This window comes from Setaria viridis, chromosome 9, assembly GCF_005286985.2.
Source record: "Setaria viridis chromosome 9, Setaria_viridis_v4.0, whole genome shotgun sequence".
NCBI classification, from domain to species: domain Eukaryota; kingdom Viridiplantae; phylum Streptophyta; class Magnoliopsida; order Poales; family Poaceae; genus Setaria; species Setaria viridis.
In genome coordinates this window covers 4,105,871-4,128,924 of record NC_048271.2, presented here as the reverse complement: position 1 = coordinate 4,128,924, position 23,054 = coordinate 4,105,871, and the positions used below count along the sequence as shown (strand labels likewise).

General features: G+C 45.9%; 2 protein-coding genes across 2 annotated transcripts; one reads left to right on the top strand and one right to left on the bottom strand.

Annotated features, from left to right (window-relative positions):
* Positions 1-1,368: 1,368 nt before the first annotated feature.
* On the bottom strand, positions 1,369-4,123 carry LOC117836506 (biotin--protein ligase 2). Its single transcript, XM_034715946.2, has 9 exons — positions 3,709-4,123; positions 3,558-3,619; positions 2,963-3,111; positions 2,732-2,852; positions 2,493-2,648; positions 2,249-2,294; positions 1,937-2,003; positions 1,790-1,866; positions 1,369-1,583 (listed from the first exon to the last, which is right to left on the bottom strand). Exons 1-9 carry the CDS (start codon positions 3,981-3,983, stop codon positions 1,538-1,540), a joined length of 999 nt encoding a protein of 332 aa, XP_034571837.1. The 5' UTR covers positions 3,984-4,123; the 3' UTR covers positions 1,369-1,537.
* A 3,494-nt stretch (positions 4,124-7,617) lies between these two features.
* LOC117835173 (zinc finger CCCH domain-containing protein 53) lies at positions 7,618-10,897 on the top strand. The gene is made up of 7 exons (XM_034714553.2): positions 7,618-8,335; positions 8,416-8,574; positions 8,671-8,856; positions 8,978-9,078; positions 9,173-9,629; positions 9,714-9,793; positions 10,442-10,897. Exons 1-6 carry the CDS (start codon positions 7,749-7,751, stop codon positions 9,751-9,753), a joined length of 1,530 nt encoding a protein of 509 aa, XP_034570444.1. The 5' UTR covers positions 7,618-7,748; the 3' UTR covers positions 9,754-9,793; positions 10,442-10,897.
* The last annotated feature ends 12,157 nt before the right edge of the window (positions 10,898-23,054 follow it).

Sequence of the window (23,054 nt, the reverse complement as noted above, 5' to 3'; positions counted from 1 at the left end):
TTTCCTATACGGAGGGAGTATGTTTGATTCCTGTGCTGAATGGCTCACTGTCTTCTTGTCTCCAAAACTGCCCACCAGGGTGTGGTAGCTCCACAGGGACCCGAGGCTATGGTCCAGGAACACCAGGCCCTCATGGACTGGATTGATGAGCTTCTAGATGGCATGATTGAGCCATTCGGTGTCGAGTTTGACGGCCCGCACCACACGGTGCACCGCACGGCCGCCAAGACCCCGCCGCTAGGAAGGGCCCCGCTGATTGGCTTATGAGTAAACAATATACGTAGACCAGTAAACAAATGTAGCTAATAAAAAGTGCTCAGATCTTGCTGATATTCAGTACTCATAACTGGTTATCTGCTCCGTCCTTCGCTGGTGACATGGGCTATGAGCCTAAGACTATTGATCGAGTATTCTGATTCGTTGGCACTTATAGCCCGCATGCGGACATTATGCTATGTGCAATACTAAAAATTGAAGTTAATGTGATAATAGATTTTTTTTCAAAAGCAAAGTGTAAACAGAGATATTAATTCATTCAGGATAGTATAACAATTGCGTGAAGATATTAGAGGAATGGGCCAAATAAAAATAGCAAAAAGTCCATTTTACTCCCATCATCCATTTACTTTATCCACTTAACCCTCTAAGCAAAATTTAGCCTCACTTTACTCCCTCGAACTATTTCATTTGGTCCAATATACCCCTAATTAGATTTCTCTTTTTTTATTTCTTCGCGTACAAGTTTAGTTTTAATTTCAGATTTTTGCCAATTGACTTATAACATGATGCTCTACATTAGAAAAATACATTAGCAATTTTTTATGATTACTTTTATACAATTTTGTACATCTAAGATCAATTTTGTATTAAATATTCTTAAACTATGAAAATAATTGTGAAAATTCTTATTATAATTTTTTAACATAAGGCATCATGTTTTCCATCTCCTCACAAAATTTGAACTCAAAATTCAACTCATACATGAAGAAATAAAAAAGAGAAATCTAATTAGGAGGTAAATTAGACCAAATGAAATAGTTCGAGGAAAGTGATCCTAAATTTTGTTCAAGGGGTTAAGCAGACAAAGTAGATAGATGAGGGGAGTAAAATGAACTTTTTCCTAAAAACAACTAACCAAATATTGTACTAAATTGTCTTATTATATAATAGAGCACGAGTATGCGTGTATATATATTAGCTTATGCCTCTGCACCATTTTTGCAAATCTGTCAGATAATTAGTGCTTATTTAGATATGGTTGAGATGAAACTAAATTTGATATCCGTAAGTATATATTAGCAGCTGATATTTTAAATTTAATTAAGCATTTGGTTTGTATAACTATGAAACTAAAAGTTTGTCACAATGTTTTAAAATAGAAAATAATCAATATATAGTTATATCTTATATACTAAAAGTTTGAAGCACACAAAGGGATGCAGGTGGCAGCGCTGATGCTTACATGATCTCATTCCATTCTTAAACATCTATCATTTGTACAAATTTGTTGAACCTATCTATGTATTGTATTGGTGTCCTAAGCTTCGATCTTTCTCCTCACCAATCCAGTAAAGAAATCAAAACTGCAAACGCAAAGTACTGTATCAAATGATTGACAAAAAAAGAATGTGTGTGATAATCTGATAGACTATGTGATATTACATGTTGGGACATATATGGGATGAGATGCATACAGAACACGGTAGAGACACTGAATAGTGATATACAGGACAAATATCGTATTGATATCATGATATGTAATGAGCAAAAAGGGACTGATGGACAGTACCTGTTGCCATCTGGGTGCAACTCATAGCTTTTGCCATCCTCACCAATAGCATACAAGTACCCAGTTGGTGTTAAACCCTGAAAAGTATCAGTACTGTTAGAGAAGGGGAAATTGATATTAAGTTATCATGCTTCTGTTTGTGCTAACCTGGATAGTGACGACACTGTCTACAGACTGGCCTTCATGTGCATCTTGGACGACAACTCTCTGGCCACTACATAACAATAAAAAGTTCAAATCTCATTCAGATGAAATGGCAAATACCAAAGATACATAATATTAACTTGCAAGCACTGTCTTAGATGTTTACAATCAGCACTTAAAAGCACGCTTAAAATTCAAGTGATATTACACCTAGTTCAGGGCAAAATCTTATAGGTTTTTAAGTTTTTTGGTGTTCTTGCCCCTACTATTCTGTAATAAGGTCCAATGAACAGGTATTGAGATTACAGCCCATACCTATGGAGCCATGAGTTATAGTATTGCTCCTCAAGAGCCTGAAATCCTGCAGTGGAATTTGAGTGTTAAGCACACAACTTTACCAAGACAAAAAATGAAATTGCAGTTAAGTTTGAAAAATGTTTTGCCAGCACCTAAATGAATCATAGGAAAATAATCAATCTCTATGGCAAAATCAGTTTATCATCAAATCCGTTGTTATTAGAAAAAGAACCATCTATGCATATACATCGACCACAATTACCTTGATTCGAGAAGATCTCAAAAAGATTTTCGAATTTATTGAAGAAGTATGCCAGTATGTCTTCTCGTTTCAATCTGGGTGATATAACATTTGCTTCTTGAAGTGCAGCATTCAAGCATGTGGTAGGCTTCTCATTGTCAACATTTAAACCAATACCTGATTAAAATAAAAGGAATTCCATGCTTGTAAAAATATATCTTAAATTATTAGAACCAGCAAGATTGGAAATGCATGTTTACCAGTACAGATATTGTAGACTTTTGGTTCATAAGACGAGGTACATAGAATGCCGCCAACTTTTAATCCTTTCAGATAGAGATCATTAGGCCACTTTATCCTTACATCAAGTTCTGGCAGTCCCTGAGTTTTATCACAACCACAGCGTCAGGTGCCAATAGAAGTAGTTAGCCTAAATAAAATGAAGCAAATCAATGAGCAGCAAACATGACTGCACTGAATTATAAATTAACCTTAGCACGGCATAGTTCCTTGATGGCTTCGGTCATAGAAAGACAGACAACATATTGCATAAGGGGCAACTTCCGTGCATCCTGCATCCGTGATGTGAATGAGAACATGAGACAACCTGGTGGTGATTCCCACACATTTTTCGAACGTCCTGCACAATTTGTGAAGGAAGATTAAATTATTTATCTCACTATGCTGCAAGGTGCATAACATAATTATGTAACTAGAAAGATAGAAAACATCGAAATGCTATGATGCGCAGCTTTAGTCTTGGATACATATAGCCTAACAAATTTTGATAATTGCAAGAGGAATCAATCTACAATCAGATTCAATCTTTTGATAAAAGAGGTGTCAAGCTACAAACAGGTTCTATATTTGTTCACTCAGACTGTTTTTCCCCTAATAAGTAATCAGAGAGAATACGCAGCAGATAACAGTTAGTGTCGACTCGTCAATCTAACCAATCATATCAGATGCAGAATAAAAAAGCGTCAATCAGCCTAAAACTCAAGAGCTTGCTAACCAAAGCTACAGATTCATCACGAATAGAACAACAACGGGAATAACAACCAGTAATTTCACTATCACACACACCTCTCCCTTTTAACTGCACGTCAGCAACGCAGACAACGCCCACCGGCAGCTTTGCGAAGTTCCTGCAAACACGAGCAGACGCCGAGGCAAAGTACAATAAGAACAGGGGAAAGCCCAATCCCCAGTCAGCGAATCAAAAATTTGCACTCACTGTGCGATGAGGTCCTGCGTGGAGCCAATCCTCGGTGACCAGAGCATCCACCTCCCGAACAGCCGCGCCCGGAGCGCCCCCATGTACGCGCCCGCGTCGAACCCCGCGCCCTCATAGGACAGCGCGACGGCGAACTCCCCGGCCGACTCGCCCTCCCCCAGGGCGACGGAACCGGCCGCGAAGGCCAGGAGCTCCTGGTCCTGCGGCGACCTGCCATACGCCACAAGCGTGGTGGCGGCTCCGGCGGCGCTGCTGCAGCTGCTGAGAGCGGACATGGTCACCGAGGCGGATGGCCGAGGGCGGGAAGTGGATGGCCGCCGGCGCCGCGGGCGGCCGGCGGCGGCGCAGGCGGCCGGCGGGGCCGCGGGCGAGGGCGCGATGGGGATTTGGGGCCGGGGTGCGGGCGTGCGGCGCACTGGCCGGGAGACGGGAGAGTGGGGGACGGACTCTGTGAACGGAGATTATATATATAGGTTGTTGTTGGGCAGAGCTAGTTTTTGAGCGAAATGCATACTTCGGTCCGTGGGTAATCCACGGGGGAAGTATAAATCCGCCTCCGTGTGTCGGGTCCTCCAACCCGAGACCCGTGGAGGGAATTCCGGATCCGCCACCGCTCCTGTCGGGTCTGAAACCCATGGGTCTCAGGTTCAGACCTGCCTGATTGCCATCCCTAGTAGCGGCGGAGCGCGATGGTGGTGAGCACAGCCCCGACGGCGGCTGCCACCGCGGCGGTGCCGATAGATGGCGGCGTGAGGTGCACGGGGAATGGCATTACTATCGCTGTCGTTGTTAGGCCCTATTTGAAGACCCGTTTCAAATTACAAGTCATTCTAATTTTCTTGGAGAGTCAAAGCATCTCAATTTGACCAGGTTTGATCAAATTTATACAATGAAGTACTAACATTCATGATACCAAGTAAATACTAATATATTTTTCATTAAATATATTTTCATAGTATATCTATTCGGTGCCATAGACCTTTATAATCCTCTCTATAATTTTGATCAAACATAAAATGATTTGACTCTCCAAGAAAGTTGGAATGACAACTGATGGCTAAAAGTGCAGCTAATTTTTAGCCCACCTCGAGCTAACGATTAAGGTTCATCGCATAAGTTACTAAGAGTGCTATGTCAGCTTTTTAATGAAATGAAATTGTCATCCTCAGTGCATAGTTTCATTGCACGGTTTCATAGATAGCCTCATTTAATTTTTGCGTTGTCCTATGACCAAATGTGTCATGAAACTATAACATGCTCAGTGCAAATTTTATTAGGTTTCATGGGACTTGGTAACTGTGTGTGCTGTGTGTGTCAAGTGGGTTTCATGAGATGAAACTCCCCTCTTCTCCCTCCTTGTAAATAGCCTATCAAATCAGCAGTTTTTGCTGATGTGACATGGGATTAAATGCCCATAAAACTGGCATAGCACTCCTAGTAGCTAAAGCGGATTAAAAGTTATCTGATATACAACAAAACCCTTTTGCCCTCCCACAACTCTCTCCTCTCCTTCTCTTGGGCCCAGCGCCGACCACCGCTGCGCTCCCACCATCGGAGGAGGCCAGCCAGAACAGCGTGGCCACAGCTGGAGGGGCCTTGTCGTCAATTCGAGCTTCCTCCCGCTAGCTCCACTACCATCGGCCATGAAGCTCCATCGATGGCGGCCACATCTCCGCGGGATCCCAATCCGCACGCACCGGAGCCGTCCGTGCGCGCTGGGTGTGCTTGCTGATTGGGAGCAGAGAGAGATCAAGATTGGAGAGAGAGTAGTGGTAGCGTGAGGGAAACCGAGTTGCAGCTGTGGTCTTAAGATTGGACCTCACCGATTCGTACCTATCTTGCGATAGAAGCGGATTAAAAGCAGATTGGCTGTGTGGGAAGGAAGGGGAAGAGTGGGGATTGGATCATTTTCTGAAAGGATAAGGGGCAAAATTGTAAAATACATGCACAAAATCTATCAGAAGCAACGTTTCAGCAGATTATGGGATTCTTCGAATCCGAAATCTGACTTCTAGAATCCAGGCTAAAATCTGCCCCGTTTAGAGGCTTCCTGAATTTTAGATTTTGGATTCTTAAAATCCATCTCAATCAAACATGATCTAATCCAAACGGGCCCTTAGCAGCGAGCAGGACGCTATCATTCAGGGCTGCATATATCACCAGCTGCAGGCAGAGGGCCCAAAAGAATAGAGTCATATACTAGTGCAATACGAATAATTCTTTTTTTTATTTTTGATGAAAATATTTTTCCTTTTTTATTTGCGAGAAGAATAATATACAGGGTCACGTTCTTCGGAAGCTCACGAGTTTTTTTTTTTTTGCCCCGACCCCCAGTCTTTGGCGGAAACCGATGGCATGTCATCGTGTGGTCGTCAGCAGTTCACAACACGGATCCGGACCGCGGGGCCCATCTGTAATCGAGAAGACTACGGTGGCCCTATCCCATTTTGGACGGAGCGCCAGCAAGACAGAGGGCCCTCCCGCTCTCGCTACTTATGGGCCACACCTCCGCGAAGGCCGGCATGTCAGTGACCATAGTATGTTTCGATTCGGACGATGGCCTGGCAGTGGTGCTAGAGCTGCTAGCCGGCTCAGTACAATCCAGTTGCAGAGGTGTGTGCATGCTTGCACAGTTGCACAGGCGGGACCCACGCAGTGGGCGCTGCCATGTGATCGGGGGGCCGTCCCTAGCAGAGCAGGCACACCGCACACGCGTACGGGCTCACGGACGCGAGAGATCAAGCATGCATCATGTAATTTTATTTTATTTTTATTTTCGCCCTCCATGCACGATGTAAAATGTACACACCACACAAGCAAGTGACGCAGAGGGGGCCGATCATGTATACGAGAATAGGATTGCAATGTAAACACAGTGCAATTCAAGATTGTGATGGCCTTGCCGGGGAGAAAGGGAATTCAACGCCACAGCATACGATTATCAATAGAAAACAAAAAGGCCATAGCATACTACACCGGTAAGAAGGTATGTATCTAGATCGTGAGACGTCCAACACTTGATTTATGGCCATCTATAAATCCTAATGCTCCGCTCGGGACATTCCAGCACTACGACGTGTCTGTTTGTTCTAGCTTCTAGGCACAATGAATATCTTGTGCAGCTTTCAAAAATTCAAATACTCGTTGAGTTTACATAAAAAGATAAAAAGCTAAAAATTAAGTTTCTTAAGTTGTTCGTAGTTCTATAAGCCCACAAAGCTTAAAATATTTTCTAAAAGTTATCGTTAGCTTTTCAGAACCAAAAGCTAGCGGCAGCTTTTTCAAAAAGCTCCAAAAACTACAACTCAGATAAACGTACCCTCATGCACCTAGAGGTGATAATTTGTTATATTATTATATTCACTCTGTATCCGTTTCTAATGAAGTCATCTCCAATGTCTGTAGGTGTAGCTAAATGGGATAGTAATTTATAGGTTTTGCATTATGAAATGGCTCTATATTGCTAGACGCAAGTTGCCATGAGTTCAAATTTGAAATCCCTTGTGGGGTGTGATTTTATCACGGATCGAGCAATATTACTACGCATACCTACACTGGATAAGCACTTATTTAGATACATACCTAGAATTGTATTGTTATGGGACGGAGGAAGTACGTGTCTATGACTCTGGCAAAAAAAAAAGCGATTAAAATCAAATTAGGTATGCACATTACTTGTACGAAAATTTGAACGCCCGGAGACCACTCGATCCAAGTTCCAAATCAAAGTACTCGTTGCCACGGCAAGCAAAGCAAAACAACCGCCGAATTCAAATCCCCACCAAAAAATTTCCCAAAACATTGATGGAGGGAAACTGAACCGAACGGCCCGGCTTTTGAGTCTGCAGCGTCTCCAACCCAGCAACAGCAGGCACCCTATTTAATTCACCGTGCCCGCAGTGCAAGGCTTTTTTACAACCGTGCCCCCACTCCCCTCCCTGTCATCCGCCGCTTTTCACCTTCCCTTCCCCCTCTCCTCCCCTTCAAGAAGCGAACCACCAGCCACCACCGCGCCACCTGAGAACGGGCGCGCCCCGGCCATGGACGCCTGGGAGGCCACCAAGGTGGTGTTCGACCGGGTGCGCGCGCTGGACCCCGACAACGCATCCAAGATCATGGGCCTGCTCCTCATCCAGGACAACAGCGTCAAGGACCTGATCCGCCTCGCCTTCGGCCCCGAGGACCTGCTCCGCGCCGTCGTCGCCAGCGCGCACGCCGAGCTCGCCGCCAAGCCCGCGTCCCCGCCGTCCCCCGTGCTCGGCCCCGGCCCGCCCTGGGGAGGAGTAGCCGACCAGGCGGCGTACGACGGCGGCGCCGACGCGTTCTACCCCGAGGAGGAGTACAGCTTCTTGCTCAGCGACGACGAGGCCGGCGCGTGGAGGCCCTGCATGTACTTCGCGCGCGGGTTCTGCAGGAACGGCTCCTCCTGCCGTTTCCTCCACGGCCTGCCTGAGGACGACGCGGCGGCCGCGGAGCGGGAGATGGTCGTAATGCGCGCCAAGGCCTTGGCCGCCGCCGCGCGGCCGCAGCGGCTCATGGCGTCCGCGTTCCCCTTCTCGCCGTCGCCGTCGCCGCCCAAAGGCGTCAGCCTCGACTCCCTGCTCCAGCAGCAGAACGAGCCCCAAAGGTGCCATTTTTTACCACCCAATGTTGCATTCCTTTGGTTTCCCTCTTGACGCGCCTTGCTTATTTTGCTTGCTGTGTCAGGGTGCTGTTTGGCGGCGGCGAGGACATGCACAGGTTCCCGGTGCGCTCGCCTCGGATGGACCGCGGCGACCTCATCTCCAGCCCCGCCGCACGGCAGATCTACCTTACCTTCCCGGCCGACTCCACCTTCAGCGAGGAGGACGTCTCCAACTACTTCAGGTACTTGCTCTCACTGTCTCCTGGTAGTCCAATCCAATGATGGACGAAATCGATTGATTGATCGTGATGCACCTTTGGTTGGTTGCCACCGGGCAGCATGTACGGACCAGTGCAGGACGTGCGCATCCCGTACCAGCAGAAGCGCATGTTCGGCTTCGTCACCTTCGTCTACCCGGAGACGGTGAAGGTCATCTTGAGCAAGGGGAACCCGCATTTCGTGTGTGACGCGCGCGTGCTCGTCAAGCCCTACAAGGAGAAGGGCAAGGTCCCCGACAGGTTCAGGTCCGTTGCCTTCTCACGCCGCGCCTCCTACATTGAGTTGCACATTGCTTGTTTTGACAGTTTCTGTTCCTAAAGAGAACGTTTCAATTTCATGCTTTGTTTTCATTTTGTTCGATTGCAGGAAGCTGCAGCACCCGCACCATGGCGACTTTGCCGGCTGCACGTCGCCCACTGGATTGCTCAATTCCAGGGATCCCTTCGACCTGACTCAGCCGCAGATTGGTGTGTAGTAACCCTTCTCTGCATGCACCCTTTTTCTGGCTGCATCAGGGTTGCAGATCGCAGGTGTTTGACAGTTTGATTCTGCATCTATTAGGGCCAAGGATGATGTACGGCAACATCGTTAAGCATGAGGCGTTTCTGAGGAGGAAGCTCGAAGAGCAGCAGCATGCGGCCGAGCTGCAGCGAGCCATCGAGCTGGAGGGCCGCCGGTTCATGGGGTTGCAGCTCCTCGACCTCGCAAGCAGGGGCCACCATCTCGGTTCACCTGCTGGCTCACCCATGTTCCCTGGACAAGCTGATGGCAACGGGACCTCCATTGTGGAGGATGACACCTCCATTGCAGACAACAGGGTGGACAGTGGTAGCCGTGCAATGAGTGGGCCTGCAGCTGCTGCTACCTCTGCAACTGGTGCAGAAGATGAGCCCGAGGAGCAGCAGGAAGGGGATGGGGATGGCAGTCCCAAGCAGGCAGTCAACCCTGGGGAAGAGGAGAAGAGGGAATCTATTCCTGTTACAGCAACACCCAATGTTGCTTGTGGATTCCAAGAAAGGTAAGATTGTTGTTATGGAGTAAAATATTTGAGAACCAAATGGGCACTAATGTCACAGTCTATATGTGAAACTCTTTGTTGCAGCTGCAATACGTGTGTAGAGAAAAAGCTGCACGAGACATAGGTTGAGCAGCTATGATTTTCAATTAGGAGTTCATGACCAGGTAATGAAAAATAAAGTACACAATTTCAGCCTTGAATTTTGTCCGCGCATGTCTTAGCCTGTAAAAGGTTGTTATACATTGTGCTTAAAAGCTCAAAGGCAACTAGTGGCACTCTTGTTGCTTTGCCCTCTGGATCATCCGCTCAATTTCAGCTAATTCAGCAGTTTAGTTTTTCGGAATTTCCACAAATGTAGCAACTTTTCCATGTAGCATGTAGCAACTTTTCACAAATGCTTCAATATCTACTAGATTCAAAAAATTTCCTTGGACCAATCCTCTTCTTTTCTTCTCCAATCTGCACAAAATGGGAAAAATACAGAGGATTTTCTGACTAGTGGTACTCAGTAGTCAGTATTGGTTCGCCCTGATATTGAGTTATTAAGGGATCAGCACTAGCGATTTATGATGGCCCTTGAATAGAGTTAGTAGGTTGCTTGGTTTTGCCCTATACACATATGCAAATACTCCATTAACGTTCAGCAATGTTTTATATCAATTACATATCGTGCTATTCCTTTATGTGTGACCTGGTTGTATGGAAATTTATACATTCTGTGCTGTCATGCTTCCTCCTTTTGTCATAAGTTGCTCCTTGATTCCTATATCTTTATAGTAACTTTCTAATCATTCATTTTTTTGGTAATACAGGGATAATCAACTAATCATCCGTGCTGCGAAATGGGTAGATTATATCATCCTATAAGCACCTCTGGCGAGTTGGCATAAAAGCTATAAAAGGCTGGCTGATGTAACTTAAGATTATAACAAGGAACTATGGACGCATATGCCCTCACTAAAAAGGCTGGCTGATATAAGTAGATTAATGAATGGAAGGAGTGTCTGTGACATACATTGTTGATACTCGCTCCTTTCTACCTTTTCTTTTAACCTTTTTCTGTTAAACTTTGCTTTGCTAGTAATGACTACTGACATGGAAGTCAATAGGAAATACCAAAGTTCTAGTTCTCAGGTGTTTGTTGACTGAATATCCTTCAATGTTGTAAGTAATCCTAGGTCTACCGAAACCTTTTGTCAACAATTCTAGTGTTCAAAATATACGTGAACCAAGCCTCATTAACAAATGCTTAAGGGTTGAGCAGTCCACTATTGTTTTTGTTCCATGACTGCACGCACCAGAAAATTTCTGTTATATCCATTTCCAGTTCAGAATATTGGTCATTTGTAGTGAATGATCTTTTTCTGCTGATGAGAATGCTTTATTCTCGCGTCTTTGTGATTGGGCCAGATGAGTCTTTGTGTTAGAGCATCTTGATGTCCACAATCACTCTTGGCTACAAAGGCAGTTCAGTAGTGGACATGGTCAGGAAGTTGGTGATAGTGCATCTGGAAGTGGAACTAGAGTTTCTTATTGTCGCCCTACATGCATCAGAGTAGCTCAGTTCTCAAATAGCAGGAGGGTATGACTTCTACAGTTTTACATTCATTGATATAACATTTTAATTCAAATTTGTGAATAGTCCGTTGATAAATTGCTGTAACCTTTTTTTTTTGGTATTACTGACATGTCAGTGCTAACTGCTATTACAAGAACGGATGCTCAAAGTTGATTATTGGAGACATTGTATTGTCCATTACTCTGGTCATCAAAAGTTAACGTTGGCACAGGATTAACCTGCCCTAACGTAATCTGCTGATGACCGGAGGGTCAAATATATATTCTCAAATGGAGGAGGTGTTAAAGCTGATATACTTCTTTGTATTGGCTGAAAAGTCCAGGTGGTTGGGAGTAAATGCTGATAAATTCACGCGCCTGCATTTTTAATGAATGGTGGTAAGACTAAGGGCATGTTTGATTTCACTTGCTTATGCATAAGCAACTTAAAATAAACAAATAAGTTGCTTATGAAACCAATCACTCTTGCTTATGGGGATGTTTATTATACGCAAATAAGCAACTCTTGGGTTGCTTATGGTTGCTTATGGGGACTAAAAGGGACACTTTACACCTCCTGCCTTCATTCAATGCATCATACCTCTCTCTCTCCCCCTCCCCCATCACCACTCACCAGCTCCCCTTCCTCCGGGCCACCCGCCGCCGTCGGCCTCCGCGCCGCCCGATTCTGGGGTGGAGGCCTGGATCTAGGCCATGCATGGAGGAAGCGGGGGCCATTGTGTTTTGTGGATTCGGATTCTGGTACACACTGTGCAGGAAGAAGAAGTGTGGGGAGGCAAAGAGGAGGGGTAGCAACACAAGGGGTAAATATGACAATGTCCATCTCATTCAATGCTTACAAGCAAGGGTATCCAAACAGTTAGACTAAAAATAAGCAACTCCAAATAAGCAACTTTAAGTTGCTTATAATAAGCAACTCAAACCAAACAGGCCCTAACTCTTCTGCACCGCTAGTGTTTTGCTTTAGGGCGTGTTTGGATCTTTGGGCCAAAGTTTAGCTCTTGTTACATCGAATGTTTGGATGCTAATTAGAAGGACTAAACATGAACTAATTATAAAACTAATTGTAGAAGCCTTAGGCTAATTCGCGAGATGAATTTATTAAGTCTAATTAATCCATCATTAGCAAATGGTTACTGTAGTACCATATTGTCAAATAATGAACTAATTAGGCTTAGGTCCCGTTTGGATCATTGGAATTGAATTCCATTCTAATAATCATAATTTAGACACAAATTAATTAAGTTAATATAATTGTATGTGGAATATATTTGTATATTATTATTGGCGATATGGAAGAGATACTTATATGCTGCACTTCTATATAGGGAAGCGAGTTCAAGAGCGTGCTATAAGAATTGAATTCCATTCTAATAATCATAATCTATAGAATCAATTTCCATCTCCCACCCCATGAATTTAAGATAAGCTTATATCTAAACTTTGGAAAGTTGTGGAATGCCACGTTCCAAGATAAATTAGCCTACTCCATTAAGTAGATTCCAATTCCTTCAAATGAAAGGATCCAAACGGGACCTTAATAGATTTGTCTCGTGAATTTGCCTCCATCTGTGTAATTAGTTTTGTAATTAGATTATATTTAATACTCTTAATTAATATATAAATATTCGATGTGACAAGGTTAAAGTTTAACCCGGGTATCAAACAGTGCCTTGGTCTGAATGCAGTTGCAGTGAGCCAGTGAGGGTACTGAAATGTATCTAAGGGCTGGAACTGATTGCTGTTACAATAGTTTGTATGAGAATCCCGAGCAAATTTGCTACGCGAATGTATGTCATACAATACGGTCACCATATCCTTTGAAAGCAGATGGAACGTAGCAGCCACCTTGACACATGCTGTGCATACTTGCAAGAGAGATCTCGCCTCTTTGTTTCGAGGCATGAGACGTCTGTTACTTTTTTGTGCATGCTCTATCTGCAAACTGCACCTCATGCTGGGCTGGCGCCAAGGCCCGTGGAAAGCTGGGCTTTGATGAGCCTGTTGGTGCACGGCCACGAGATAACTTCCGGGCTTTCGGAAGCCGCTTAGGTTTCCCGACGCCGACGCCACGTGGCACCATGTATGTCGCAAATAGACCTGCGCGCACGCCCTCCTAATGCGGGGTCCTAGTAGTAGTAGCGCACGCGACGAGACGACGACCAGACTGAAAAGACCAGCAGATGTACAAGCGGCCGCGGAGCTTCCAACAGCGCCCGGGCGAAATGGTCCCACCTGCGAGCCTTGGGATGCGGTGAAAAGGTACGCGAAAGGTCCCACGACTTAGTCTATGTTTAGGCCTTGTTTAGTTCGGAGTGGTAAAATTGGTATTTTTCTATAAATGCGCAACTGTAACATTTCGTTTGTATTTGTAAATTATTGTCCAAACATTGACTAATTAGGCTCAAAAGATTCGTCTCGCAAAGTACAACAAAACTGTGCAATTAGTTTTTAATTTTGTCTACATTTAGTACTCCATGCATGTACCGTAAGTTTGATGTGATGGAGAATCTTCTTTTTGCATAGTGTCTTCCCCATCACATCAAACTTGTGGTACATGCATGTAGTACTAAATGTAGACGAAATCAAAAATTAATTGCACAGTTTTGTTGTACTTTGCGAGACGAATTTTTTGAGCCTAATTAGTCAATATTTGGACAATAATTCACAAATACAAACGAAACGCTACAGTTGCGCATTTATGGCAAAATGCCAATTTTGCCACTCCCAAATTGGAAACTAAACAAAACCTTACATTTGTTTATAGAGGTGGGTCCCATGTAGTCAACCCATCGCGTGCCTCGTTTCGGTTGTTTGGCCTGGAAAAGTTGCCTGGTTGTGGAGCTGGCGCTCCAGCGGTGCTCCCCGTTTGATGTAAATGCTCCTTGTAATCCATTCGACTCTCCTCTCCTGTTCTCCCTGCCGCCCGCCGGCGCTCAACGCCGCCGCCGACCACACTGAGTTTTGTGCGATGGAGTTCAACAAGCCGCATGTATCGGGGAAGTCGCCGCTCCGTGGGGAGGGTCTGAGGCCACAAGGTTCGCCGGGTTCACAGGTTCGTATCCTAGATCTAGATTTGAGATCTACTGAGTGATTTGTGCGCTTGCTACTGTCTTTGACGTTCAAGGAAAAAGTTCTCTTATTTGTTCTTGATAGCTAATGATGCACTTTTTTTCTTCCTTGGGCCTGTGTAGCCGGCGGTGATGGTTCTAAGCATGAACTCTTCCCGGTGAAGATGCAGAGTCTAAACTCGCCCGTGTACGGCATGACAGCGCGTGTGCTTGCGCTGCGCTGCATGTGTAAGAGCAGTAGCAGCGGGACTGCAAGGTCAGGGGAACTCAAGGATGGATCGAGACGGATGGATGGAACAGGCATGCGAGGCCCCGGCTGAAGGAGCAGTCAAACGATACATCTGCCAAAAAAAGGCTCCGCTACTGGAGTGTTTTGGTGAGGTGAGTTCTCATCACTGCATTCTAAAAGTCCCCCATCTTTTGCTTCTTGTATGATTCTAGAGTTCCAATTTTTTGAACGGAATGCATGCCTGCGTGTGTCTCTTGCATATTTGATTGTGGTGCCCCAGTGTACTCTATTTGTAAAGGTCTCATTGTACTCTATTTTGTAAAGGTCTCCTCCTTTTTGCTTCTCCCATGAATCCTAGAAATGTTCCAATTTTTGAAATCGAATGCATGCCTTGTATTTCGATCTATTTGCATTCCAAACTTGCCCTTCTCTTTTCATTGTAATACAGGAAGTTGGCCTGGTCGTCATGGGGGTCCCTCTTCTTCTCACATGCCTACTGGTTCTTCCTCTGTGTTCTGCCTCTACTTCTCGCATGCCTACAAGAAATGTTCCTATTTTTTAAAACGCTTGCATAAAGTGTTGTTGGATTTCATCTTTCAAGTTTAGTTTTTCCGCTGGGTACTTAATTTGTCTACTTACAAAGATTTGGATTTTTTGTGTGTAGGGATGAGGATTTGTGACTCTAGTATGGGTTCTGTAAAGAGAAGGATGGTGTGGACGCTGGTGGCAGTGCAATGTCTAGTAAAAAAATGGGGAGAAATCAAAATCTGGTTGGCATGGATGTTCAAGATGAATCTGCTGGGGATGGGAAGGGCAGTATGTACTTACAACTGAGGTAATTCTGTCAGCTAGGATGAGTTGCCAGAGTTTTTTCTGGTCTTGATGAAGCTAAGAAAGTTTTAATAAGATCCATGATGCGGACACCTGTTACTACTTATGTTCCGTGATGCAGACACACGATCTGAGCACAATTGTTTGATTGTAGAGCCCATGCATGTGCTAGCTTGATTTCATTAGAATTCTTCGTTGGATCATTCTAGTGTTATTCTCTGCTCGATGAGATTGTATGCATTTTCTGGAATTCATTGTTTTTAATGTTTGGAAAGAAAGACATAAAGCCAACTATAGTTCATAAATAAAATATGCATGTATGGTACTTGGTACTGCAATCTTTGTTGTCATCAATCCGACTGATAATGGCTTGGAGGTACTAAGAATCACGTGACTGATTCTTTTTCACTTGCAACACAACAGCTCGGTCATCAATCCGGCGAGGAGGAGGTTATCCTGCGCCCAAAGCTTTCGAGGCAGGCCTGCGGCAGCTCGATCACCTCGGCCGTGTCTACCGCGTCGGCCTCTAAGGCGAGGATGACCAGGCGATTCTGGCGGGTGCTATGGAACGGGGAGCGGAGGCTGGGGAACCGGCCGAAGTCGGTCTTGATGCAGAGCCAGTGCACGGTGTCCCCGACGACGGCAGCGTGGGACCTACACGTCAGACCCCAGGTCCAGTCCTCGTCCGTGAAGATATCCCACGGCGAGGAGAGCCGGCGGAGGGGGCCCCACTCGCCGTCCTCCGACCAGAAGGTCCGCGTCCGCAGCTTCACGTCCATGACCAGCAGCACGAAGCTGGCGTCGGCGACGTCGATGGCGAGGAAGGCGCACCGGTAGATGTAGCAGCCGTCGTCGCGACCGACGGATAGGCCGCTGGGAGGAGGAAGGGAGGTGACGTGGCCGGTGAAGGTGTTGCAGACGCGCAGGTCGCCGTCCTCGGCGGGATGCCAGTTTGGGGGGCCCTGGGTGGCAGCCACCGCCACAGGACGAGGAGCTCGAAGCGCGACGACATGAACGAGTGCGACCCCAAGAGGCTGCTGTCGAGCCGGAGGCGCCTGGCTGTCTCGATGACGTCGTTGTCGCGGCAGCTTCTGTCGTGGTGATCGACGATCTCGTACGAGGCTGCCACGACGGGGTCGGGTGGGCTGCTGCTCGCCGCGGCGCGGAGGTCGGCGGCGGAAGGACGGTTCGAGGATGCCGCGGCGGAGGTGCCTGGAGGCGGCGGCGCAGCGCACGATCGTGGCGGCGTCGTGCGAGCGCGCGACAATGTCGAGCAGCAGATCGAGGGTGATCTCCATCGTCGGCTGCTCAGATCCTGGCGTGTGGTAGCGATATGGACAGGCATATATATACACGATTGGTTGTTGACGCTGCCGGTTTGTCCGTGGCGAGATCGTGCTCGCGTTCTGTCGAGGGGTTAGCTTAGGGGGTGTTTGGGATCCTGAGCTTAGTCCGTGTCACATCGAATATTCGGATGCTAATTAGGAGAACTAAATATGAGCTAATTACAAACTAATTGCAGAACCCTAGGCTAAATCGCGAGACGAATCTATTAAGTCTAATTAATCCAACGTTAGCGAATGTTTACTGTAGTATCATATTGTCAAATCATGAACTAATTAGATTTGATAGATTCGTCTCGCAATTTAGCTTAGAGGTTGTGAAATTAGTTTTATAATTAGTTTATGTTTAATACTCCTAATTAGTGTCAAATATTCGATGTGACAAGAGCTAAAGTTTAGCTTGGGATCCAAACCCCCCTTATAGGATGGACCTTGTGATCGTATCGGACTCGATAGCGTGGCCTGTTCGGCTTCGGCATGGAGGGCGACGATGACCAAGTCGGAGTTGCCATACCGCGGCCTAGGTGGGATGACGCAGTGCCAGTGAACGCTGCGCCCTATGACAGCCGGCGTGGTAGGCGTCGCCTGCTTGAACCGAACGCCGGCACCGTCGATGGTAAGCGGAGGCGGCTCATCAGCGGCTTGATGGCAGGACGGCGGCGGTATCGTGGATGTGTTCGCGCAGCCGGTAGGAGACTGCCACAGGAGGAGGGAGGGCCGGACCGAAGCCGCCGCTGGCCGCGCCGCGGAGCTCCATGCGGCGGCGGAAGCCCAGGTCGAGGATGGCGCGACGCAGCGGACGACGGCTGCGGCACGCGATGATCTCGAGCGTGAGATCTGCGTTCAAGGGCTCCGTCGTCGCTTCGCTCGCGCCGGCGATGTTGGGCTCGAATCTGGCGGGCATCTGAATGCAAGGAGCGGGTGAGGCTCAGAGGTTTGCCTATTCATCAAAAGTGCCAAATCTTATATGCTGATCTATCCGAGAACTTACCCTTCCATCATACTGAAAATGTTCACGTCATACTGCAGGAGTAATGCCAGGCAACCATATTGTTCACGTCATACTGAAAATGCTCGCAAAAAATCTAATCTTTTGAACAGAGAGCAAACTACAGTGTGCCTGAATTCCTGCAGAAATATACTTGCAAAACATATGAGCATCCGACCATTTCATGATAATGCAAAGAATTTCTTCCGGAACCAACAATCTGCCCAGCTTATCATCACAAATCACATGCCAGTTAACCAACGACAATGAATTAGAATGAATATTATCTCACCTGGATCCGGAGATACAGGCGGCGCGCATAGAAATCCTCCAGGCCCAGACAGATCGGCGCCTATAACGTTGTTGTCCTTGACCAACCAGTCGACGAGCTTGCAGAAGAAATACCTGAGCTGGCCGAAGGTGAAGAGCAGCCCCTAGCTGAGCAGAGCGCGCTTCACGTCGGCGCGCCCGGTCGGGGCGGCGCGACGGAGGAAGTAGAAGCCACCCCGGGCGGCGGGCGGAGCTGCGCGTCATGCGCGGACGCCCAGCAGCTCTTCACCTCCTCTCGGGACTCGAGGAGCTGGAACCCCGGGTCCGCCTTCATCCTCCGGACGTCGCCGTTGCAGCCGCTGAGGAACCTGTAGAGCGTCCCGCGGACCCCCTGCGGCCTCAACATGGAGGCCACGGCGCCGGTCGCGGGCGACGGCGGAGCGCGGGGAAGCGGCGGCAGGAGCACTCGCGCGGCGCGAAGAGGGGTGGAGGAGCGGAAGGGGAGCGCACCGCGCATGGGATCGGGTCGCCGCCGGCGGCGGGAGGTGCGAGCCATGGCGATCTCGGTGGGGCGGGCGGAACATTTACATATTTCCCACTGCGCGATCCAAATATTTTTAGAAAACCCTCTAAATTGGATCGCGACTAATCCGAATATTTACGTATCACCCCCTAAATCGGATCTCGCGATCCGAATATTTTCAGAAACGCCCCTGAAAACGGACGCACAGTTTTGTAGCGATCACCCTCGCCGGCGCAGGGGCACGGCGAGCACCGGAGGGAGGAACTGGACGCCGGAGGGGGGACGTAGAGGAGGCCTCCAGCGGCGCGGAGCTCAAGGCGGCGGCGGAAGCTCGGGTCATCGAGGATGGCCGATGGCGCGGCGCAGCGGACGACTGTCGCGGCGTCGTCGGAGCGCGCGATGATCCCGAGCGTGAGATCTGCGTTCAGGGGCTCCATCGCCGCGTCGCTCGTGCCGGCGACGTTGGGCTCGCGTCTGGCGGACTTCTGAATGCAAGGCGTAGGTGAGTCTCGGAGGTTGCCAATCCGGCGATTCAGAAAGGATTTGGCATGCTGCCTGGCTCACCTCGTGGCTCAAAGCTTCCCGCTCTCTTCTTGGTGATGTTGCCCGCCGGCACCGACGCACCGGCCTCCCCGGCGCCACCAGGACACCGGCCGGCGATATACGCGAACTGCGGATTTCGCTTCGATCTAGCGCGCCGCGCAGCGCAAGAAGGCGAAGTGGCCAACGGCGTCACTCTGTAGTTTGGAAGACGACAGGAAGTCGTTCTTGGGCCGCTGGTGCTTCGAATGGGCCTGTGTGTGTGAAGTCCTCTCGGGGGGTAGCGAAGGGAAGTCCATTTTATTTTCCCTACTAAAATTAAATTTTTCAATGTCTTCGACCAAAAATCATCACAAAGTCAAAGGTAGGAGGAACTGGAAGTGATTGATCAATCTATTCTATTTTCTACAAAATCATCATCCTGTTGCAGCTGCTATTACAGATCGAGACTTCACAAGTTGCAAACTCCGATAGCATATGCACCCAATGGTGCTTCGGTCCAATTCTGATGATTTCAGAGCTGCCGCCAAGACCGTAGCATCCGTTTCCAAAATGATGTGCGACATGTCGAGTTCTGCCACATGTTGGAGGCCGTTGAGCGCCGCTAATGCCTAATGCTTCCATTTGCAATGGTGAACCTGCAGAGGTGATGTCGTGATGTTCCCGGTTCTGGCTGCTAACACTTCCCCACTCATGTCTCGCACCAAAAATCCCCAGCCACATGTTTCTTTCACCTGGGAAGAAAGCACCATTGATATTGATCTTGTAGATATCCTCTGGTGGTGGCTTCCATGGCTTGTGCAGGCCTTGCTGGCCCGTTGAGTTCAGTTTCTCATATTCAAACTGAACTCTGAATTTCTTCTGCCCTCAACATTCTACCCCCTCATTTACCTTGTTTCTTACTGACCATCATCTCCACAATAGGACAACTTCGTTGATATATGAGAAAATTAGAGATACTGATGAGGCTAATGTTGTACAAGGAAAATTATTATTTATCTTAGAAAACATGAGAAAGGCCTCAAAATACATACACTTCATTGCTACTAGTAGAATGCATGTGCTAACGGTACGGTAAAAGCTAAAAGATGATAATTTTGTTGGAAATAAAACGAGTATGAAATAGATTAAGAACCACGCCAAAAGGGATCGGGATGATGAGTTATTATATAGTTGAATACATAGCAAATATGCTTAAAGAGTAACATAAAAATTAAATATCATCACAACTATTGTATATCTGGAAACCACCTAAGTCCTAACATGCTTAAGTATTTTTTGTACTTCTTCAGGAATGTTGTCTTTAGATTCATTATCCTTGTACCTCAGCAGGTCTACCAAGAACTTTGGTCCTCAGTGCATTTCTAGCCTGTACATGCGGTGCACAATGCAATGCTTCATTTCTACGAGAACAACAGATAAACTTGATGCCAATTCTACAGCTCTATATCAATTGAGCATTCCTTAACAATATGCAAAGAATTTTTCTACTTTTATTAAAGGATTTTGCCATGCATCGCATGAATATGCCATGGTCATTTGAGATTAGTGAAATTTCATTCATACTAAAAAGTATGAGCCACGCGCGCAGTGCGTGAAATCGACAATTCTTTAGCAAAAGTATATGAGGCACATTCTTATATATGCTAAAAATATTTACCATGCCTATACTTGAACTTAAACAAGATTTATTTATACTAATAAGTATTGCAATGCATGAAATAGATATTTCTTCACTTAGAAGTATACGAGGCAAAATATTACTTATTTTTTTTAAAAATCTAATAAGTATTGCAATGCATGAAATAGATATTTCTTCACTTAGAAGTATACGAGGCAAAATATTACTTTTTTAAAAAAATCTTGCCACGCGTTGCATGACAGACACTTGAGCGTTACTTCTCTAGTGGTATCCAAGGCAACTTTCCCTCTATATAATGACTTCGTCGGGAAGGGGAGCACCCACCTCAACAATAGTCAAGAACTAGCACCGGCTTCTAAGTAAGACATTCTCCGTAGCAAAATCTTTCTTGAGCCGATAGATTTCACTCGTCACTGCACATCTGCGATAGATCACCACATACTAGGTAACTTCCTAATATTCAACAAGTTGCGCCCTGCGATTCTATGATAGATCACCACATAGTAGGTATTACTTTCTTATGATCCGCAAGTTTCGCTTGGCAAGTATGGGATAGATTGCCACATATTAGGTAACCTTTTAGATTCAGCTATAGGTTTTCATGGAATGAAGTTGGATATATACCTATTTCCTAATATATTGAGGAGTTCCTCTAAGTGATCCTGATATTTTTGTTTAATTTTTGCAGCTTCAATTCCACCACCTGCTCTTCTGAAGTTCCATAAACCTTTCCAATGGCAAGGTTTCTTGACCGCGTCATCTTATTTGTTGTAAGCTGGTGGTCAAACAACCAAGATCCACAACAAATTGAGAATAATGAAGCCTGTGGTGAGGCTCGCCGAGGGTCAACTTCCACTGTTGTTCCTGTTGGTAGTTGCCACATCATGTCTCACAACATTGATGCTGCTGCTGCTGCTTCCTCTCACCGTACGGAACCTCATATAGGTGAATAATGCATTATTCCTTACTTGCACAGTAATTAGTTTTTAAAGTTAATAACTGTTGTTTCTTGATTTCTGAATTGTGTTTCCATCTGTGCTCAATTCTGAATTGTAACATAAACTAGATGACGGCTTCCTTAAAAGAATGAGTTCCACACATAATAGTCATTCCATTTTTTTGCTCGGTTAAGAACTTTGTGATTTTTTTAGATTTTATTTGTGTTCTCGCCATGCTAGTGTCATGCAGGCTTCAAATCCGAAGATATGTGTATCTATCTACTATATTTATTTGATTTTCATTACTACTATTGCATTTATTCATTAGATTTCCTAAGGTATATCTTCCACAGATCACAAACAGAAAGATGTTTGAATATTGCTGCCTCACTAATCAAACAAATCTTGGAGAGAGAAAATTAGTGTGTAAATGTTACAAGTAGACTGGCCCCACTTCTTCGGTGGCACATATATCACTGCTAAAAGATCTTCGAGATAGAAAGATGTTGCTTAGTTGTTATTGTATCACTGACAAATAAATCTAAGAGATATAAAGCTGGTGTTGAATAATACTACTAATATAGATGGGCCCACTATTGGTAGCACATAACTAACAGCTGTCAACTACCAAACAATCTTAGAGATAGAATGTTGGTGCCTGATTGTCATTGCCTCACTGGCACACTGCCTAGTAATCTTAGAGATAAAAATTTTGCATGTGAACGTTACAAGTAGATAGGCCCCACACAAAATTGCATATAACAAGCTGTAGTCACCTTACCATACAATCTTATAGATAGAAAGTTCCAGCTTGATCTTTATTGTTTTACTACTAGACAATCTTAGAGATAGAATGCTGCCATGCTGGTATGTACAAATTACTAGTATATGGGCCCCACTCATAAAGGCTTATTGTTGTGGCCCTAGCTAATTATCTTAAAGATATAAGTTTTTGTTTGGTTATCATTAACTTGCTACTGAATAATCTTAGAGATAAAAAGATGCTATTTAAATTTTACTAGTATTGACATCACTAGTAATATTGTACAAATCACCAGTGACACACACACACAACCCAATAATCTCAAAGATAGAAATTTGTTGCTTGGTTGTCATTGTCTCATGAAAAACAATCTTGCAGATACTTTGTAAATAATATTGGTAGATTGGCCTAACTCGTTGTGGCAACTGGCAAATAACTCAGAAAATTTTAGAGACTGCTTCTCATTTTGACAGCAAGAATTAGCTGTTCTGTTACTGCAGCCCCCAGGGGCCTATAAATCGAGCACCTTCCTGGCTTGCTTTGACACATTTGCGGGTCTGAGAGCATTTTACAACATTCAGTAGCATTGTCAAGGGGATTTTCCCTTGCTGGTTTTGTGGATTTCCGCAGCATTCCATAGCATTTTCAGTGAGGTTCGGTGAGCATTTTGTGCATTTCCTTTCTTGGTTTCTTGTACTGTTTGTGTTGT

Excerpts from the sequence above, each read along its gene's own strand:
- LOC117836506 (XM_034715946.2), bottom strand. The coding sequence starts at position 3,983 with ATGTCCGCTCTCAGCAGCTGCAGCAGCGCCGCCGGAGCCGCCACCACG. Across the intron at positions 3,112-3,557 it reads CGTGCAGTTAAAAGGGAGAG|GACGTTCGAAAAATGTGTGG; the intron begins GTGTGTGTGATA and ends CAAATTGTGCAG. Across the intron at positions 2,853-2,962 it reads AGGAACTATGCCGTGCTAAG|GGACTGCCAGAACTTGATGT; the intron begins GTTAATTTATAA and ends GATAAAACTCAG.
- LOC117835173 (XM_034714553.2), top strand. The coding sequence starts at position 7,749 with ATGGACGCCTGGGAGGCCACCAAGGTGGTGTTCGACCGGGTGCGCGCG. Across the intron at positions 9,079-9,172 it reads CCTGACTCAGCCGCAGATTG|GGCCAAGGATGATGTACGGC; the intron begins GTGTGTAGTAAC and ends TGCATCTATTAG. Across the intron at positions 9,630-9,713 it reads GCTTGTGGATTCCAAGAAAG|CTGCAATACGTGTGTAGAGA; the intron begins GTAAGATTGTTG and ends TCTTTGTTGCAG.